Source organism: Solanum lycopersicum, chromosome 1 (genome assembly GCF_036512215.1).
Source record: "Solanum lycopersicum chromosome 1, SLM_r2.1".
Taxonomy (NCBI): Eukaryota; Viridiplantae; Streptophyta; class Magnoliopsida; order Solanales; family Solanaceae; genus Solanum; species Solanum lycopersicum.
Window position 1 is genome coordinate 28,277,524 of NC_090800.1, and position 19,294 is coordinate 28,296,817.

Consider the following 19,294-nt stretch of genomic DNA (forward strand, 5'->3'; position numbering starts at 1 on the left):
GGACGGACCGTCGCAGGCGCGACGGCCCGTCACAGTTTGCGTAATCCCAGTTGGAGTCGGATTTCTGGTTAAGTTTTAAGGGACGTTTTTGAGTATTCTTGCCTTAATTATAAAGTTCGTGGGTTTATATTAATAACTCAAATTCATGGGGGTTGAAAGAGGTAACCCTAAGTTAATTAGTGGGGTATTATTGCCATCTTTTATTCTTAATTATATACTAATTAGGGTAAAAGAAAGAGGGTTTGAATAAGAAAATAGAAAGAACAAGAAGGGAGAGAGAGAAACGATCGAGAAGAAGAGGAAAAAAACACCAAGCTTTGAGGATTAACTTGCTTGATTTCAATTCTTCGGTGGAGGTAGGTTATGGTTTTCATGCTTTCATAGTAAACTCTTAATAGAGAATGATAGGTATTGGTAGTATTGTAAACCCTACTATATGCTTAATTATATGTTTGCATGAATATGATTATGTGATTGTGATAAGATAAGCATGATGAAAATATCGAATCCCAAATCTTGAAAGGAAACTTTAATATACATTATTAATGATGATGCCTTGGTATAAAAGAAGGCTTGATCAATTAAAGTAATGGGATTGATGATGCCTTGGAATAGAGAAGGCTTGATTATTTACAGAATGATAGTAGTGGATCGGAGTGTCACGTTCCGACACATGTAGGGGATCGGAGTGTCACGTTCCGACACATGTAGGGGATCGGAGTGTCACGTTCTGACACATGTAGGGGATCGGAGTGTCATGTTCCGACACATAGAATTAGGGGATCGAAGTGTCACGTACCGACACATAGTAGTAGGGGATCGGAGTGTCACGTTCCGACACATAGAATTAGGGGATCGGAGTGTCACGTACCGACACATAGTAGTAGGGGATCAGAGTGTCACGTACCGACACAAGAGGAAGAAAGATAATGAATCTTGAAAGATGATAATATATTCAATCTAATGAACTTAATTCCCAAATGAGTATGGTATTGAGGCTTGAGCCCTCATGGATGAACTTGATGGTATTTATTGACGATTATAGTACCTGTTGTTGCTACATGTTGAGTTTTATAGTTGATTTATGATATTGCTCGATATATACTGTTCGTTATTTTGAGTTGACCGATGATATCTACTCAGTACCCGTGGTTTGTACTGACCCCTACTTTTATGTTTTCTTTTTGTTATTTGTGGAGTGCAGCAAACGTTCCGTCATCTTCAACTCAGCAGTGATTCTAGCCAGTCTTCGTCATACCGGATATTCAGGATGAGCTAATGCTTCTAGCTTGGACTGGGTCTTCTTCTTCAAGTCTTGATGTCTTGAACTTCCGGCATGGACTAGCTTCTTATGTGTTTTTAGTTTTTAGAATATTCTTAGTTTAGTCATTTGATCGTAGATGTTCTTGTGATGATGACTTCCAGTTTTTGGGGAATAATAGATGTTGAATTTTAGAAGTTAATGAATTGGCCTTTATTTAATGAGTTTAAGTCTTCCGCATTACTTTCTCGTTATATTATATTGAAACGTTAAGGTTTAGATTGGTTGGTTCGCTCACATAGGAGGGAAAGTGTGGGTGCCAGTTGCGGCCCGGATTTGGGTCGTGACAAACTTGGTATTAGAGCATTAGGTTCGTTGGTCTCATCACACAAGAACAGGTCTAGTAGGGTCTTAAGGAACGGTAGGGGGACGCCTTTACTTTTCCTTGAGAGGCTATAAGACTTTAGGAAAATTCCATTCTTTCATTCTTTCTTTCGTGCTACTACTTGAGTCCAATTGGTATCTAGGCGATACGAATTGGTATCTGACCATCTTCGCTCTCTTTCGCAGATGGTTAGAACTAGAGCAACGACTACGCCAACATCAACACCGGCCAGACAAGAAACAACTGAGCCAGCCACTGGGGCTGTGGCTCGAGGAAGAACAACAGCAAGGGGCCGTGGTAGAGGTCGTGGGAGGACGTCCTCTAGGGGAAGAGGACGAGCACCTAGCCCATCTGATACTAGGGCAGTGACTCCTCCACCGACTGAGGAGGTAATAAGAGAAGGGGAGGATGGGGAAACTGAACAAGTGCAGGATGAGGGATTGCCACCCCAACCTACCCCAGAGATGATCAATCAGGTTCTCGCCTATCTCAGTGGGTTGTCTGATCAAGGTCAGGCACCTCCAGTGTTTTCTACGCCAACACCTCCGGTTTCAGAGGTACAACATGCGGCTACTATGGCTCCCCGCATGGATGTTCCATTAGGAATAAGTACATTTCCACGTCTGACTACTGGGCCTATAATGACAAATGATCAGCATGAACTTTTCAGTAAGTTCTTGAAATTGAAACCTCCGGTCTTCAAGGGTGCGGAATCGGAGGATGCTTATGATTTTCTGGTTGACTGTCACGAGCTACTACACAGGATGGGTATAGTAGAACAGTTTGGTGTGGAGTTTGTGACTTATCAGTTTCAAGGGAACGCCAAAATGTGGTGGCGATCCCATGTTGAGTGTCAACCGACGGAGGCACCACCTATGACTTGGGCCTCATTCTCTAGCTTGTTTATGGAGAAGTATATCCCCCGGACTTTGAGGGATAGGAAAAGGGATGAGTTCTTGAGCCTAGAGCAAGGTAGGATGTCGGTTAATGCTTATGAGGCTAAGTTTCGTGCACTATCCAGATATGCCACTCAACTCTATTTCAGTCCTCAAGAGCGGATTCGCCGGTTTGTGAAGGGGTTGAGGTCAGAATTGCGGATTTCAGCCTTACAGATAGCGGCAATGGCAAAATCCTTCCAAGAAGTGGTAGACTTTGTGATACAAGTGGAAGGAGTGAAGCCAGACGACTTCACCACAACATCAACATCAAAAAGGTTTCGAAAGGGAGGTGAGTTTAATGGTTCTTACACTAGAGGACAGGGTTCGGGAAGTTACTCAGTTCGACCAATTCAGTCTTCACTACAGACTGTTGTTGGGGGACCACCTCAGACTGGTCAACACTTCTCCGAGAGGCCTATGCTTGACTCCAGAGAGTGTTATGGATGTGGGGAGATTGGACATATTAGGAAAAATTGTCCAAGACAAAGTTATAGACCCCCAATAGCTAGAGGTAGAGGTGGTCATGGTAGAGGCCATTATTCTGGAGGACGTGGTGGTCGAGGTAATGGTGGTCACCAAAACGGCTGAGGTGATGGGCAAACTGGAGCAACTACATCACAACATGGTAGGGGCAACGGACAGATGAACGATAGGGCACATTGTTACGCTTTCCCTGGGCGGTCTGAAGCGGAGGCATCTGATGCTGTCATCACAGGTAATCTTCTAGTTTGTGATTGCATGGCTTCTGTATTGTTTGATCCTGGATCCACGTTTTCTTATGTATCTTCCTCATTTGCTAATGGTTTAAATTTACATTGTGAATTACTTGATATGCCTATTCGTGTCTCTACTCCGGTGGGTGAGTCTGTGGTAGTCGAAAGGGTATATAGGTCTTATTTGATGAACTTTGTGGGGAGCAACACTTATGTAGATTTGGTTATCTTAGAAATGGACGATTTTGATGTAATTCTGGGTATGACTTGGCTTTCTCCTTTGCGATTTTGGATTGTAATGCTAAAACGGTGACGTTAGCCAAGCCTGGGACAGACCCGTTAGTGTGGGAGGGTGACTACACTTCCAATCCGGTACGCATCGTCTCCTTTCTTCGTGCTAAGAAAATGATTAGTAAAGGGTGTTTAGCTTTCTTGGCACATCTCAAGGATGACACTACCCAAGTACCTTCGATTGAGTCGGTTTCAGTGGTTCGTGAGTTTCTGGATGTGTTCCCTGCAGATCTTCCTGGTATGCCACCGGATAGGGATATTGACTTCTGTATTGATCTCGAACCGGGCACACGCCCCATTTCTATACCCCCTTATAGAATGGCTCCCGCAGAGTTAAGAGAGTTAAAGGCACAACTTCAAGAGTTATTGAACAAAGGCTTTATTAGACCAAGTGCATCTCCTTGGGGTGCTCCGGTTTTGTTTGTAAAGAAGAAGGATGGGAGTTTTCGAATGTGTATAGACTACAGACAACTAAACAAGGTAACCATAAAGAACAAGTATCCTCTTCCCCGCATTGATGACTTGTTCGATCAGTTACAAGGTGCTTGTGTCTTCTCTAAGATTGACTTGAGATCCGGTTATCATCAATTGAAAATACGGGCAACGGATGTGCCAAAGACTGCTTTTCGAATGAGGTATGGGCATTACGAATTTGTGGTGATGTCTTTTGGTCTTACGAATGCCCCTGCTGCGTTCATGAGCTTGATGAACGGGATTTTTAAGCCATATTTGGACCTCTTCGTGATCGTATTTATTGATGATATATTGATATACTCAAAGAGCAAGAAGGAACATGAAGAACATTTGAGAATAGTATTGGAAACGTTGAGGGAGAAAAAGCTTTATGCCAAGTTCTCTAAGTGTGAGTTTTGGCTAGATGCAGTGTCCTTCTTGGGGCACGTGGTTTCTAAGGAAGGAGTGATGGTGGATCCTTCTAAGATTGAGACAGTGAAGAATTGGGTAAGACCTACTAATGTGTCAGAAATAAGGAGTTTTGTTGGGTTAGCTAGCTACTACCGCCGATTTGTCAAGGGATTCTCTTCTATTGCTTCCCAATTGATGAACTTGACTAAGCAGAATGTTCCATTCGTATGGTCGGACGAATGTGAGGAAAGCTTTTAGAAGCTCAAGACTTTGTTGACTACCGCACCTATCCTTACCTTGCCAGTAGAGGATAAGAACTTCATTGTTTATTGTGATGCATCCTATTCTGGTTTGGGTGCAGTACTAATGCAAGAGAAAAGTGTGATTGCTTATGCTTCAAGGCAACTAAAGGTGCATGAACGTAACTATCCAACCCACGATTTGGAATTGGCTGCGGTGGTGTTTGCATTAAAGCAATGGAGACACTATTTATATGGGGTTAAGTGTGAGGTCTATACGGATCATCGTAGCCTACAGTATGTCTTTACTTAGAATGATTTGAACTTGAGGCAACGGAGATGGATGGAGCTACTAAAGGACTACGATATCACTATCTTGTATCATCCGGGAAAAGCGAATGTTGTAGCGGATGCTTTAAGTAGAAAGGCGGGAAGCATGAGAAGTCTAGCTCACTTGCAAGCTTCTAGACGCCCTTTGGCTAGAGAGGTTCAGACTCTAGCAAATGACTTGATGAGATTAGAAGTAAATGAGAAGGGAGGATTGTTGGCTTCTGTGGAGCCAAGATCTTCTTTTCTTGACAAAATTAAGGGAAAACAGTTTGATGATGAGAAACTAAGAAGAATCCAAGATAAGGCATTGCGAGGAGAGGCTAAAGAAGCACAAATCGATGAGGAAGGTGTTTTGAGAATCAAGGGAAGGGTATGTGTGCCCCGTGTTGATGATTTGATCAACACTATTCTGACAGAAGCTCATAGTTCAAGGTATTCTATACATCCTGGTGCAACCAAGATGTATCGTGACCTAAAACAACACTTTTGGTGGAGTAGAATAAAGTGCGATATTGTTGATTTTATTGCCAAGTGTCCAAACTGTCAACAAGTAAAGTATGAACACCAAAGGCCCGGAGGAACACTTCAGAGAATGCCCATTCCAGAATGGAAATGGGAAAGAATTGCAATGGACTTTGTGGTTGGTCTTCCAAGGACAATGGGTAAGTATGACTCCATTTGGGTGATTGTTGATAGGTTAACTAAATCTGCTCATTTCATTCCGGTAAAGGTGACTTACAATGCAGAGAAGTTGGCCAACATCTATATCTCAAAAATCGTTCGATTACATGGGGTTCCATTATCCATCATATCAGATAGAGGTACGCAGTTTACCTCTAAGTTTTGGAAAACATTGCATGCGGAATTGGGTACTAGGTTGGACCTTAGTACTGCGTTCCATCCTCAGACCGATGGTTAGTCTGAAAGGACGATTCAAGTGTTGGAGGATATGCTTCGTGCATGTGTGATATAGTTTGGTGGTCATTGGGATAGCTTCCTACCCTTAGCGGAGTTTTCATACAATAATAGCTATCACTCAAGCATTGATATGGCTCCATTTGAAGCGTTGTATGGTAGGAGATGTAGGTCTCCCATTGGTTGGTTTGACGCATTCGAGGTTAGACCTTGGGGTACTGACCTTTTGAGGGATTCGATAGAGAAAGTGAAGTCTATTCAAGAAAAGCTTCTAGCGGCGCAAAGTAGACAAAAAGAATATGCAGATCGAAAGGTTAGAGACTTAGAGTTCATGGAGGGTGAACAAGTCTTGTTGAAAGTTTCGCCAATGAAAGGGGTGATGCGATTTGGAAAAAAGGGTAAGCTAAGTCCAAGGTACATTGGTCCCTTTGAAGTACTAAAGCGAGTAGGAGAGGTGGCTTATGAGTTAGCCTTGCCTCCAGGGCTGTCCGGAGTACATCCGGTATTTCATGTGTCTATGTTGAAAAGATATCATGGGGATGGAAACTACATTATCCGTTGGGATTCAGTTTTGCTTGATGAGAACTTGTCTTATGAGGAGGAGCCTGTTGCTATTTTAGATAGGGAAGTTCGCAAGTTGAGGTCAAGAGAGATTGCATCCATCAAGGTGCAATGGAAGAATCGACCGGTTGAAGAAGCCACTTGGGAGAAGGAGGCGGATATGCGAGAAAAATACCCACATCTATTTACAGATCCATGTACTCCTTTTCGCCCTTGTTTTCCTTCTTGTGATCGTTCGGGGATGAACGATGGGTAAATTGGTATCTATTGTAACGACCTGTTTCGTCGTTTTGAGCAGCAGACTTTATTTCTGGAAAAACAGGTTGAGGCGACGAACCCAACGACGGACCGTCATGGGCACGACGGACCGTCGCAGGGTCTCGTTTCAAAACACTTAGAAAATCTGAAATTGGGTACTGAAAATCGACTCTCTGAACTTTGTGACGGAATGGCAGGACGGACCGTCACAGGTGTGACGGACCGTCACAGACTCTTCAGAGAAATTGTGTCTCTGAACTATGCGACGGACAGCAGGACGGACCGTCGCAGGCGCGACGGCCCGTCACAGTTTGCGTAATCCCAGTTGGAGTCGGATTTCTGGTTAAGTTTTAAGGGACGTTTTTGACTATTCTTGCCTTAATTATAAAGTTCGTGGGTTTATATTAATAACTCAAATTCTTGGGGGTTAAAAGAGGTAACCCTAAGTTAATTAGTGGGGTATTATTGCCATCTTTTATTCTTAATTATATACTAATTAGGGTAAAAGAAAGAGGGTTTGATTGAGAAAATAGAAAGAACAAGAAGGGAGAGAGAGAAACGATCGAAAAGAAGAGGAAAAAAACACCAAGTTTTGAGGATTAACTTTCTTGATTTCAATTCTTCGGTGGAGGTAGGTTATGGTTTTCATGCTTTCATAGTAAACTCTTAATAGAGAATCATAGGTATTGGTAGTATTGTAAACCCTACTATATGCTTAATTGTATGTTTGCATGAATATGATTATGTGATTGTGATAAGATAAGCATGATGAAAATATCGAATCTCAAATCTTGAAAAGAAACTTTAATATACATTATTAATGATGATGCCTTGGTATAGAAGAAGGTTTGATGAATTAAAGTAATGGGATTGATGATGCCTTGGAATAGAGAAGGCTTGATGATTTACAGAATGATAGTAGTGGATCGGAGTGTCACGTTCCGACACATGTAGGGGATCAGAGTGTCACGTTCCAACACATGTAGGGGATCGGAGTGTCACGTTCCGACACATGTAGGGGATCGGAGTGTCACGTTCCGACACATAGAATTAGGGGATCGGAGTGTCACGTACCGACACATAGTTGTAGGGGATCGGAGTGTCACGTACCGACATATGTAGGGGATCGGAGTGTCACGTTCCGACACATAGTAGTAGGGGATCCGAGTGTCACGTACCGACACAAGAGGAAGAAAGATAATGAATCTTGAAAGATGATAATATATTCAATCTAATGAACTTAATTCCCAAATGAGTATGGTATTGAGGCTTAAGCCCTCATGGATGAACTTGATGGTATTTATTGACGATTATAGTACCTGTTGTTGCTACATGTTGAGTTTTATAGTTGATTTATGATATTGCTCGATATATACTGTTCGCTATTTTGAGTTGACCGATGATATCTACTCAGTACCCGTGGTTTGTACTGACCCCTACTTTTATGTTTTCTTTTTGTTATTTGTGGAGTGCAGCAAACGTTCCGTCATCTTCAACTCAGCAGTGATTATAGCCAGTCTTCGTCATACCGGATATTCAGGGTGAGCTAATGCTTCTAGCTTGGACTGGGTCTTCTTCTTCAAGTCTTGATGTCTTGAACTTCCGGCATGGACTAGCTTCTTATGTGTTTTTAGTTTTTAGAATATTCTTAGTTTAGTCATTTGATCGTAGATGTTCTTGTGATGATGACTTCCAGATTTTGGGGAATAATAGATGTTGAATTTTAGAAGTTAATGAATTGGCCTTTATTTAATGAGTTTAAGTCTTCCGCATTACTTTCTGGTTATATTATATTGAAACGTTAAGGTTTAGATTGATTTGTTCGCTCACATAGGAGGGAAAGTGTGGGTGCCAGTCGCGGCCCGGATTTGGGTCGTGACACTTCCATACTTCAAACACTAACCTATCACCACTAGCTTCATTATTATAAAATTATAGTTATTATAAATTCCCTTAAATTAAATATTCATATTTTTTTAATTTTTTAATACCATGTAACATAGTAAAAGCCAGAATTACGATAACAACCATTTCACAATACAATACTTACTATATAATACTATATTTTTTTTGATTACTCCTAAAAAGGCACCCACTGCCACATCATATCCCATTGATAACATTAATTGTTGGTAAGGAATTATAATAATAATATATATATATTTTCATAAAAGGCTCTCATCTGGTCAACAAATTGAAAAGGCAAACCATTATTTTTTTCCTACCAACTATCCTACTTGTTTTATACATATAGATGATCGAAATTCATGAAACATATATGCAAAGAATGCATTACCTGACGTTCTTAATTTGTTTCTGCCTCCGTCAGTTCCTCCTTTTCCCTAATTTTTTTATGAATTATCTAAGCACTAAAAGTGATAGGTTTTACCCACATATTTTATAAAATATAGGCTAAAAGGGTATAGGGTCTTAAATAAATTATCACTTTAGCCCATAAACTATTGATTAATTAACTTAAGTTAAATAAATATTCAAAAATTCTAAAGAGGAGCTTTAGGGTCATTACATTATCCACCACTAAAAATCATGTTCGTCCTCGAACATAGAGTAAAAGTAATTACCTGAAGCTTAAAAAAGTTGAGGATATTTGGCACGCATGTCAGATTCTGCCTCCCAAGATGCTTCTGTTACTGAACGGTGCTTCCATTGCACCTTCACTGAAACAAGCTCCTTGGTCCTAAGCTTTCGGATGTGCCTATCCAATATAGCTATAGGCTCCTCCTCATATGTCAAGTCTGGACCTAGCTCCACAGAATCGGGTGAAAACACATGAGTTTCATCCTGAATATACTTCCGAAGCACAGAGACATGGAAAACAGGATGAACTGCTGACAAACTAGGTGGCAAGGCCAACTTATAGGCCACCTCTCCCACTCGGCTCAAAATCTCAAAAGGTCCAATGAACCTAGGGCTAAGTTTGCCCTTCATTCCAAACCTCATCACACCCTTCATGGGTGATACTCGGAATCAAACATGATCACCCTCCATAAACACCAAGGCTCTAACTCTGCGGTCTGCATAACTCTTTTGTCGACTCTAAGCTGTCAATAATCTATACTAAATCATACGGACTTGCTCCATAGTATCTCTAAGAAAGTCTGTATCCAAAGGGTCCATCTCTGCCGAATCAAACCAACCAATCGGAGACCTACACCGTCTTCCATACAACGCCTCAAATGGGGCCTTATGGATACTAGAGTGATAACTGTTATTATAGGCAAACTCTGCTAAATGGTAAATGTTGATCCCATCTAGCACCAAAATCGATTACACACGCTCGAAGCATATCTTCCAACACCTGAATAGTCCGCTCAGATTGACCATCTGTCTGAGGGTGAAATGCCGTACTCATATCTAACTGAGTACCCAGACCATGTTGTAATGCCTTCTAGAATTGAGAAGTAAATAGTGAACCCCGATCAGATGATGGAAATTGGAACTCCATGTAGTCGCACAATATGACTGATATATAGCTCGACTAACTTCTCTGCCGTATACTTCACCCGAACCGGAATAAAGTGGGCAGACTTGGTCAGCCTATCAACAATAACCCATATGGAGTCATAACCACTCGTTGTGGTAGGAAAACACACAACAAAGTCCATAGTAATCCGCTCCCACTTCCAAGTAGGAATAGGCATCCTGTTAGATACACCCCCGGGCCGCTGGTGCTCACAATTGACCTGCTGTCAATTCAAACACCTTGAAACAAAGTCTGTAATATCTCTCTTCATTCCACCCCACCACTAATGCTGACTCAGATCATGATACATCTTCGCCGCTCCCGGATGGATGAAATACCGAGAACAATGGGCCTCCTCAAGGATCAATCTAATCAAATCACTTGTCTTGGGCACACAAATCCTGCCTCTGATCCTGAAGACACCATCAGAATCAAGGACAACCTCCTTAGCTTCCCCTCTCAATATTTTGTCTCGAATGAGACATAACTTTTCATCATTAATTGGTGTGCACGGATCTGCTCGACTAAAGAAAATCGAGCCACAATAAAAGCAATCATCCATCACTCTCCTATGAGATCTGCAATCGGACAAGACTGTTAGATAACAATTGAACTTCTCTAGCCAATCGTATCTCCTCAATACTAAGAGATGCAAGACTGCCCATGCTATGAGTCTTCCTACTCAAAGCATCGGCCACAACATTGGCCTTCCCCGGATGATACAGAATGGTCACATCATAGTCATTCAGCAACTCAAGCGTTCTCCGCTGCCTCAAGTTCAAATCTGTCTGACAAAAGATATACTGGAGACTCTGATGATCAGTGAAGATCTCACAATGCACTCCATACAAATAATGACGCCATAACTTAAGTACAAATACCACAGCTACCAACTCGAGATCATGAGTAGGTAGTTCTTCTCATGGGACTTCAATTTCCTAGAAGCATAAGCAATCACTTTCCCCTTCTGCATCAATACACCACCCAATCCAACTTCTAAAGCATAACAATACACCGTAAAGTCTACACCCTCCTCAGGTAGAGTCAACACAGGAGCTGAAGTTAACAATGTCTTGAGTTTTTAAAAGCTCTGCTTACACTCATCAGACCACTGAAAACGCACATCATGTCGAGTCAATCTAGTTAATGGAGCTGCAATAGTAGAGAAACTATGAACAAATCGTCGATAATAACCAGCCAATACCACAAAACTCCGAATCTCAGCAGGTGAAGTAGGTCGCATCCAGCCTTTAACTGCCTCAATTTTTGCCGGATCTACTCTAATACCCTTCCTGGACACCACGTGTCCCAAGAATGTCATAGAAGTAAGCCAAAACTCACACATTGAGAACTTGGCATACAACTTGTCTTCTTTCAACCTCTGAAGTACAATCCTTAGGTGTCGGACATGGTTCTCCTCACTCTTGGAGTAAACCAAGATGTCATCGATGAAAACAATCACAAAAGAATCAACGTATGGTCGAAACACCCCATTCATCAACTCCATGAATGATGCCCTAATCTTCAACTGATGATACCCAGACCTCAAATCAATCTTAGAGAACAATGATGATCCCTATAATTGATCAAATAAGTCGTCAATACACGGAAGAGGATACTTATTCTTCAGTGTTACTTTGTTCAACTGCCTGTAATCAATACACATCCTCATAGTCCCATCCTTTTTCTTCAAAAACAATATAGGGGCACCCCAAGGTGATACACTAGGGCGAATAAAACCCTTACTCAATAGATACTACAACTGATCCTTCAATTCTTTCAACTTTGCTGGGGCCATACGATATGGAGGGATAGAAATAGGCTTAGTGCCCGATTCTAAATCAACAGCAAAATCGATATCCCTATTGGAGGAACACCTGGAATATCAGAAGGAAATACAACGGGAAACTCTTGAACCACAGGATCAGAGTCCATGGGAGGTGGTTAAATGCTAGTATCCCAAATAAAAGCTAAATAAGACAAACACCCCCTTTCCACCAATCTCTGAGCACAGATAAAAGAGATTATCTTGCTAGGATAAGAACCACTAACACTCTTTCACTGAACCTTCGGAACACCAGGCATGGCTAAAGTCACAGTCTTAACATTACAATAAAAGACAACATGATAAGGAGAAAGCTAATCCATACCCAAGATAACATCAAAGTCTACCATCCCCAGAATGATTAAGTCCACCCAAGTGTCATACCCAGCAAAAGAAATAAGACAGGATCGATACACTCGATCCACAACAAAGGGCTTACCCACGGGTGTAGAAACATGAATAGGTACAGTCATGCTATCACATATCATATCAAATTTAGCAGCAAAATACGTAGACAAATAAGAGAATGTATAACCTTGATCAAATAACACAGACGCAGGTCGATGGCATGTTGGATGATACCTGTAATAACAGCATCAGAGGTCTCCGCCTCAGCTCTCCCGGGGAAAGCATAGCTCTGGCCTCCTCGTCCACCTCCATCCTGGGTTGTACCTCTACCCCCACTCTGCTGAGCTGCAACACCACTACTAGAAACTCTATCACCTCTACCAGACTGAACTCTGCCACGACCTCTACCCTGTGGTGCTGGTGGTCTAGTATGGAATGAAGAATTAGGCTGAGGGCCACCACGACCCCTTTGTGAAGTACACTACCGCATTAGATGATCGGAATCTCCACAAGTAGAATAAAATCTTTGACCTGGGAACTGTTTTGTGGACCCTGAAAATCCACTATAAGTTCCTCGCCCTGTAGGTCGCTGCTGCGAGCCCTGACCCGCGCTATAAGAACCCCTAGATGTCTGGACACCCTCAAATGTCGGCATAGATGCATGATTAGGTCCCCACTGCTGAAAAGAACCACTCACTCTCTGTGTTCCTCTACCTCCAGATAAGGCACCATGAAACTTCCTGATATACGTGCCCTTTTAGGGTCCCCAAACTCCTCTCTCTCTATCAATTCCGCCTCTTTGGCAGTGCTCACAATGGACTGGAAAGATGCCCCCTCCCTAGATGCCCGAAACAAAGCTGACCTGATAGAGAAAGTCAATCCCCTCAAAAATCTGCCGATCCTCTCTGTCTCATTTGGAATAATGGCTAACGCATGCCTAGACAACTGACAAAAACGCGCCTCATACTCTGTAACCGATAAACTATCCTGTCTCAAGCTCTCAAACCTCAAGCGACTCTCCTCTCTCACGATCCATGGGATAAAACGATCTTGGAATGCACTAGCAAACTGTTCCGAAGTCACTGGAGGTGATCCAACAGTCAAAACCCCCAAATAAGTCCTCCACCAGTCTCTCGCTGGTCAACGAAGCTAGAGTGTAGCATATTGAACCCCATGTGACTCATCTAATCAAACCACCTCTAGTAACTCTCGGCAAGTAGTTAGAAACTCATGAGCGTCCTTGCTCTTCCGACCCTGAAACTGAGGTGGGTCCATCTTTTGAAATCACTCATACCTACGCTGCTCATCCTCTATCAGAACAACCATCGATGCATCTTGACCCCCAACTGCTGGTGCAACATCATTTTGAATCGCGGGATCTACTGGTAGTTTCCCCACCGCATCTTGAATACCAGGAGCTTGTTGCTACTCTCGGGTCTGATCCCCCTCTCGAGTACGAGAGCATGTGGTGTGGCGGTCGACCACCACCCTTAGAAAATCCCTCTAGCACACTTAACACCCTCAATAGTGTATCGTGAAGCAAAGGTGTGACTATAGGCTCTGGAGGAATCTGGTCCTCTCTGCCATCAATATGAGGTTTTGTAGAATCCTCTCTAGCACGACCTCTCTCTGGTGCTGCTCCATGTCCACGACCTTTGGCTACTATCGTACTACTGGCACGACCTCTAGCTCGAGATCTACCCCTACCCCTAGCTGGGGACTCAACAACTGCCTCGGGAAGTGTCTCCCTTCTACCACCAGTAATATTAGTTCTAGTTCTCGTCATCTGTAAAAAGAGTATACAACAACTCTGTATGAAAGAAGGTAATTACGCTCGATGAGAATGAATGAACAAAAGGAAGTTTCCTAGTAATCTTTATAGCCTCTCAGAGATAAGTACAGACGTCTCCGTATTGATACTTGAGACTCTACGTAGACACAACTTGTATACACGTGAGACCTATGAACTTGGGGCTCTGATACCATTTTTTCACGACCCAAAAATGGGTGTAATGGCACTCGTCTTATCCCACCAAGAAAAGTCAGCCTAAAACCCAATATCTAACAAAGTGCGGAAGTAAATGACAATCCAACACAATTTCTATTATAAAACCAAGTCATATTAATCAATCCCAAAACCAGGTTGTCACGTGCACAAGCCTCTAATGTAAATATTAGAATTGAAATAAAACAGAAGTCTTACATGAAGTTGTATTTCAAGTAAAAACAAAGTCATAAACTGGAGTAGGAAAGTTCGCTGAGATGACAAACAACTACTTCACAACCCGCCACAAGATGCCTAGGAAACGAAAAGAATGACAGGTATCACAAAGATCCGGGCTCGTAACCTACAAAAATTTGTAGAAGTAAGAGGTGAGTACCACACACGTGGTACCCAACAAGCAAACCTCTAAACACAAGTTAAGATAACAAATATGGGTAGTCCTTACACCCTATCAAAACCTCCACGCTACAGCCTAACAATTTACAGTTTACCAAATGCACAACTCAATAATCACACTCTATCAGTTTACACATTCTCAATAACAACTCAACATTCAACAATCACAAGCTTCACAGAGAAACAATCACAAGATCAACAAAACACATGTTCAAGTTCATTAATAATAAAATGTGCAATGTTATGAGATGCAATGTCAAATATAGTGATGCATGTCTTTCTTAACGATACACACCCGCTGTCTCTCAATCCGCGACCCATGGGGGATATATCTGTCCATACATCTGTCGCGGCGCACGACACGACCCTTGATAATATTAACCTTCGCGGTGCGTGATACGTTCCTCGAAATATAATATCCATCGCGGCGCTCGATACGACCCTCGAAATGGTACATCCTCTTACCACAACCATGTCTCAGATACAATGCAAATGACATGCTCAAATGAAAATGAGGAGATAACCATTTTGATAACAAAGCCAAATTTACAACAAGGAATACAAAACCAACAAATAAGCAACAGGTCTCTAAGTCATTCTCAACACCACACAAGGAAATACACAAATTTTATACACTTAACAAGGGTTTAGAAATTCACTTGCCTTAGTCAATCGAATAATTATTCTTGGACGTGAGCCTTCCCTTTCCGTTGAGCTTCCGAACCAATGGAATCTATTCAAGTGTATATTTACAATAAGGTTTTGGAATTAACAACACTCACACTTTTATGTGTTTAACCTTGACCCTAAAATTTACCCAAAATTTATAATCAAGTTTGTAATTACTGATACCAATTAACATGCCAACTCTTTATATCTCCTCAAATTTCAAGTCTAGGATTAAGTCATAATTTCTCTAATAACTACAACCTTAATAATTTTCATATTACATAATACAATCAATATTTAATTATCAATATTAATATAAAACATGATTTATGAGATTACTATAACAAAATAAAAACTGAACCCTAAAGAAGAGAGCAAATCGGTAACTTTAATTCGCTATCCAAAACAAACATCCATACTTCAAACACTAACCTATCAACATTAGCTTCATTATTATAAAATTATAGTTTTTATAATTTCCCTTAAATTAAATATTTATATTATTTTTATTTTTTAATAACATGTAACATAGTAAAAGCCACAATTACGATAGCAACCAATTCACAATACAATACTTACTATATAATACTATATTATTTTTTTTGATTACTCCTAAAAAGGCACCCACTACCAAATCATCTCCCATTGATAACATTAATTGTTGGTAAGGAATTATATATATATATATTTATTTATATATTTAAGGCACTCATCTTGTCAACAGATTGAAAAGGTAATCCATTATTTTTTTTCCTACCAACTATCCTACTTGTTTTATACATATAGATGAATGTAGAAATTCACAGCACATATATGCAGAGAATGCATTACCTGAAGTTCCTAATTTGTTGCCGTCACCGTCAGTTCCTCCTTTTCCCTAATATTTTTTTTTGAATTATTTAAGTACTAAAAGTGATAGCTTTTACCCACATATTTTATTAAATATAGACTAATAGGGTATAGGGTCTTAAATAAATTATCACTTTAGCCCATAAACTATTGATTAACTAACTTAAGTTAAACAACTATTCAAAACTTCTAAAGAGGAGCTTTTGGGTCAATACAGATCACAAACATCATATACTCACATTTCAAGTATTGAATTTATTTAGTAACAAACAACTCTCTCTAAATAATTTGTAAGCTCATTTATTTAAATAAATTTACTAGTACAAATATAAACCATAAAATCAAAAAAATAAATAAAATAATAAATTATTTGAGGGTCCCATGGTATTATATCCTTTGTATTATTAATACCTCCAAATGGAAGGTATTAGCAATACATCCTATAATACCATGCAGGAGGTATAATTATCCATGAATTAGTTATACATAGACCCAAATTCCCACCAAACATAGTACTAAATAATACCTTGCCTAATGCATGGATTATTTCTTCCCATGCGGCCTACCAAACAACGCTAAGTGTTTTGTGTATAACTGATTGTTTGGTGAAGTGTATTAAAAAAATGCATGTGTTAGCGTTATGTATTATTAATATCTTTCTACATATCTACTTACTTTTAGTTATGTTGAGGTGTGTATTAATTACTAAGGGGTCGTTTGGTAGAGTGTATTAAAAAAAATGCATGCATTAGCCTTATGCATTACTAGTACCTTGTATCACACTCTTTTCCAACCTATGTATTAGCAATGAAGTGGTTTTAATGCATGCATTAACTCAATTAAAGACCCAATTGCCCCTCAATTCATTTTTATATATTTTCCATCATAATAGTGAATTTTATATTTGTAAATAAGTTTTTAATATGCATTTTATTTTTAATGCACCAAACCAAACAATTCATAGAAAAAGGGAAAATTTTCAAAATAGCAATAGCCTAATTTTTAGTGAGATTCCTTAGCAACCGTTCATTATGTATTAAAAATCTCATTATTTTAGTTTATTAAGGGTTTAGTTATGTATTTACTATTATTTTGATAAGAAATAATAATTAATAACATAACAGAGAAAATTATTGAATAAAAAAATTTAAAAAAAATTAAAAAGATTTTAATTTGATAAAATACTATTAAGCAATAACAAAATAAAGAAAATCAAGGAAAACAATATTTCAAATAGGGTAATTTTTTAATTTAAACCAACAAAGTTACGTTACCATAATTACTAATCATAATTTTAGTATAACTTTAATTAGGCATACCTTTTTCCCCATTACTCTTAATCATTTCATCTTTATTTTTGGGATTTAAATTTGTGAATTTCTTTCCTATTATACGTGTTTGGTACCATAATCGACATGACTTTTTTCTTCCTTATTCCTCCAAAATGCAATATTAATTTTAAACAGTTCATTGAAAATACTGAATCTATGTAGAATTGAAGTAGATTGATTTAAGATTTTCCCGCACCGTGAAGAAGATTTTAGAATGAAAAAATAAAAAATAACATTTTGTTGGCAAACAAAGTGAGGTTGAAATACAAAGTGAGCAAAAATAATCTAAAACTTGTTGGCATACATTTAAATTGATACAAAATAATAAAGAAATCCAATATTTGTTAGCATAGAAAGTGAACATGAAGTACAAATTTAGCACAAAAGAGATACAAAACTTCTTGGCATAGAGAGTGAGAATGAAATACTAAATGAGATTGAAATGCAAAATGATATTAAAATATAAAGTGATTACAAAATATTAGAAACTTGTCGCATAGAAAGTGAGAATGAAATACAAAGTGAGATTAAAATATAAAATGATATTGAAATACAAAATGAGCACAAATAATACAAATACGTTTGACATACAATTAGAATAAATACAAAAATTTTAAAAAATACAAAATTGTACAAAGCCTAATTTAGAATAGTATACAAAATTTTGTAAAACTATATATCTACTATCCTATAATATAATACAAAATTAAACATATAAATAATTTGAAATGAATACCACATTAAAAATAGATATAAGTTACAACTTAAAACTTAAATCTTATCAAGATACCACATTAGTTTTATAATGAATACAAAATGCAATAGGCCAAAAAACCAATAAAGAGTGCAATATGATAATTTAAATACAAAATGTAACATGTCATAAACTTATTCTTCATCACTTTTATCTAATTCTACAATTTCATCAATTTCTTCAGTAGCTATAATTTATTTATTTTGAACTGTTGATTTCATTAGTCGGGTGGATAGGATCATGTTGAAATTATTATTTTCCCTCTTCACAACCGTATCTACACCATAATCGTTGATTTTAAAAAGAAAATAAAAATAAATTTCAATAAATAAATGAAATTACCTTTGCCAATAAAACGATCTCTTGAATTAAACTACAGATTTTGTTGAACAATTTGGTAGAACCTTGAAGAAAAAGGAGTTAGAAAACATTAAGGTGGGGGAGGGGGGAGGGAGAATGTGAAATATACAGAAAGAAGGTTAATGATTAGTGATTTAATTATTTCTTTTATTTTTAAAGGTTTATTGGCTTAGAATTTGGTCTAATGTAGGTGTGTTTTGATAAATAAAAGAAACTTAAATAATAAAATCTTATTTCAAAATTTTTCTAAAATACTGTCATTCTCACATTTTAAATAAATATTATAAAGTGTTGTTGTTTGTTGGTCATTTTGACATTTTAATATTAATTAAAATGCATCAATTGATTTATGTGGCCATACATTTGACAATTTAATATTAATAAAATGCATGTGTGGCCATACATTCCTATTTCTGATGTGCACTTCAGCCCGTGACACGTTGACTTTATTGCCATGCTTAATGCATACTAACGTTGCAGTGAACGTTGAATATACGTTGAGCAACTCTTCACACTCT

The 19,294-nt window shown here is 38.9% G+C and overlaps 1 protein-coding gene across 1 annotated transcript; it reads right to left on the bottom strand.

Annotated features, from left to right (window-relative positions):
* Nucleotides 1-9,344: 9,344 nt before the first annotated feature.
* LOC138341795 (uncharacterized) lies at nucleotides 9,345-9,728 on the bottom strand. The gene has a single exon (XM_069293616.1). The coding sequence runs from the start codon at nucleotides 9,726-9,728 to the stop codon at nucleotides 9,345-9,347; it is 384 nt and encodes a 127-aa protein (XP_069149717.1).
* Nucleotides 9,729-19,294: the final 9,566 nt, after the last annotated feature.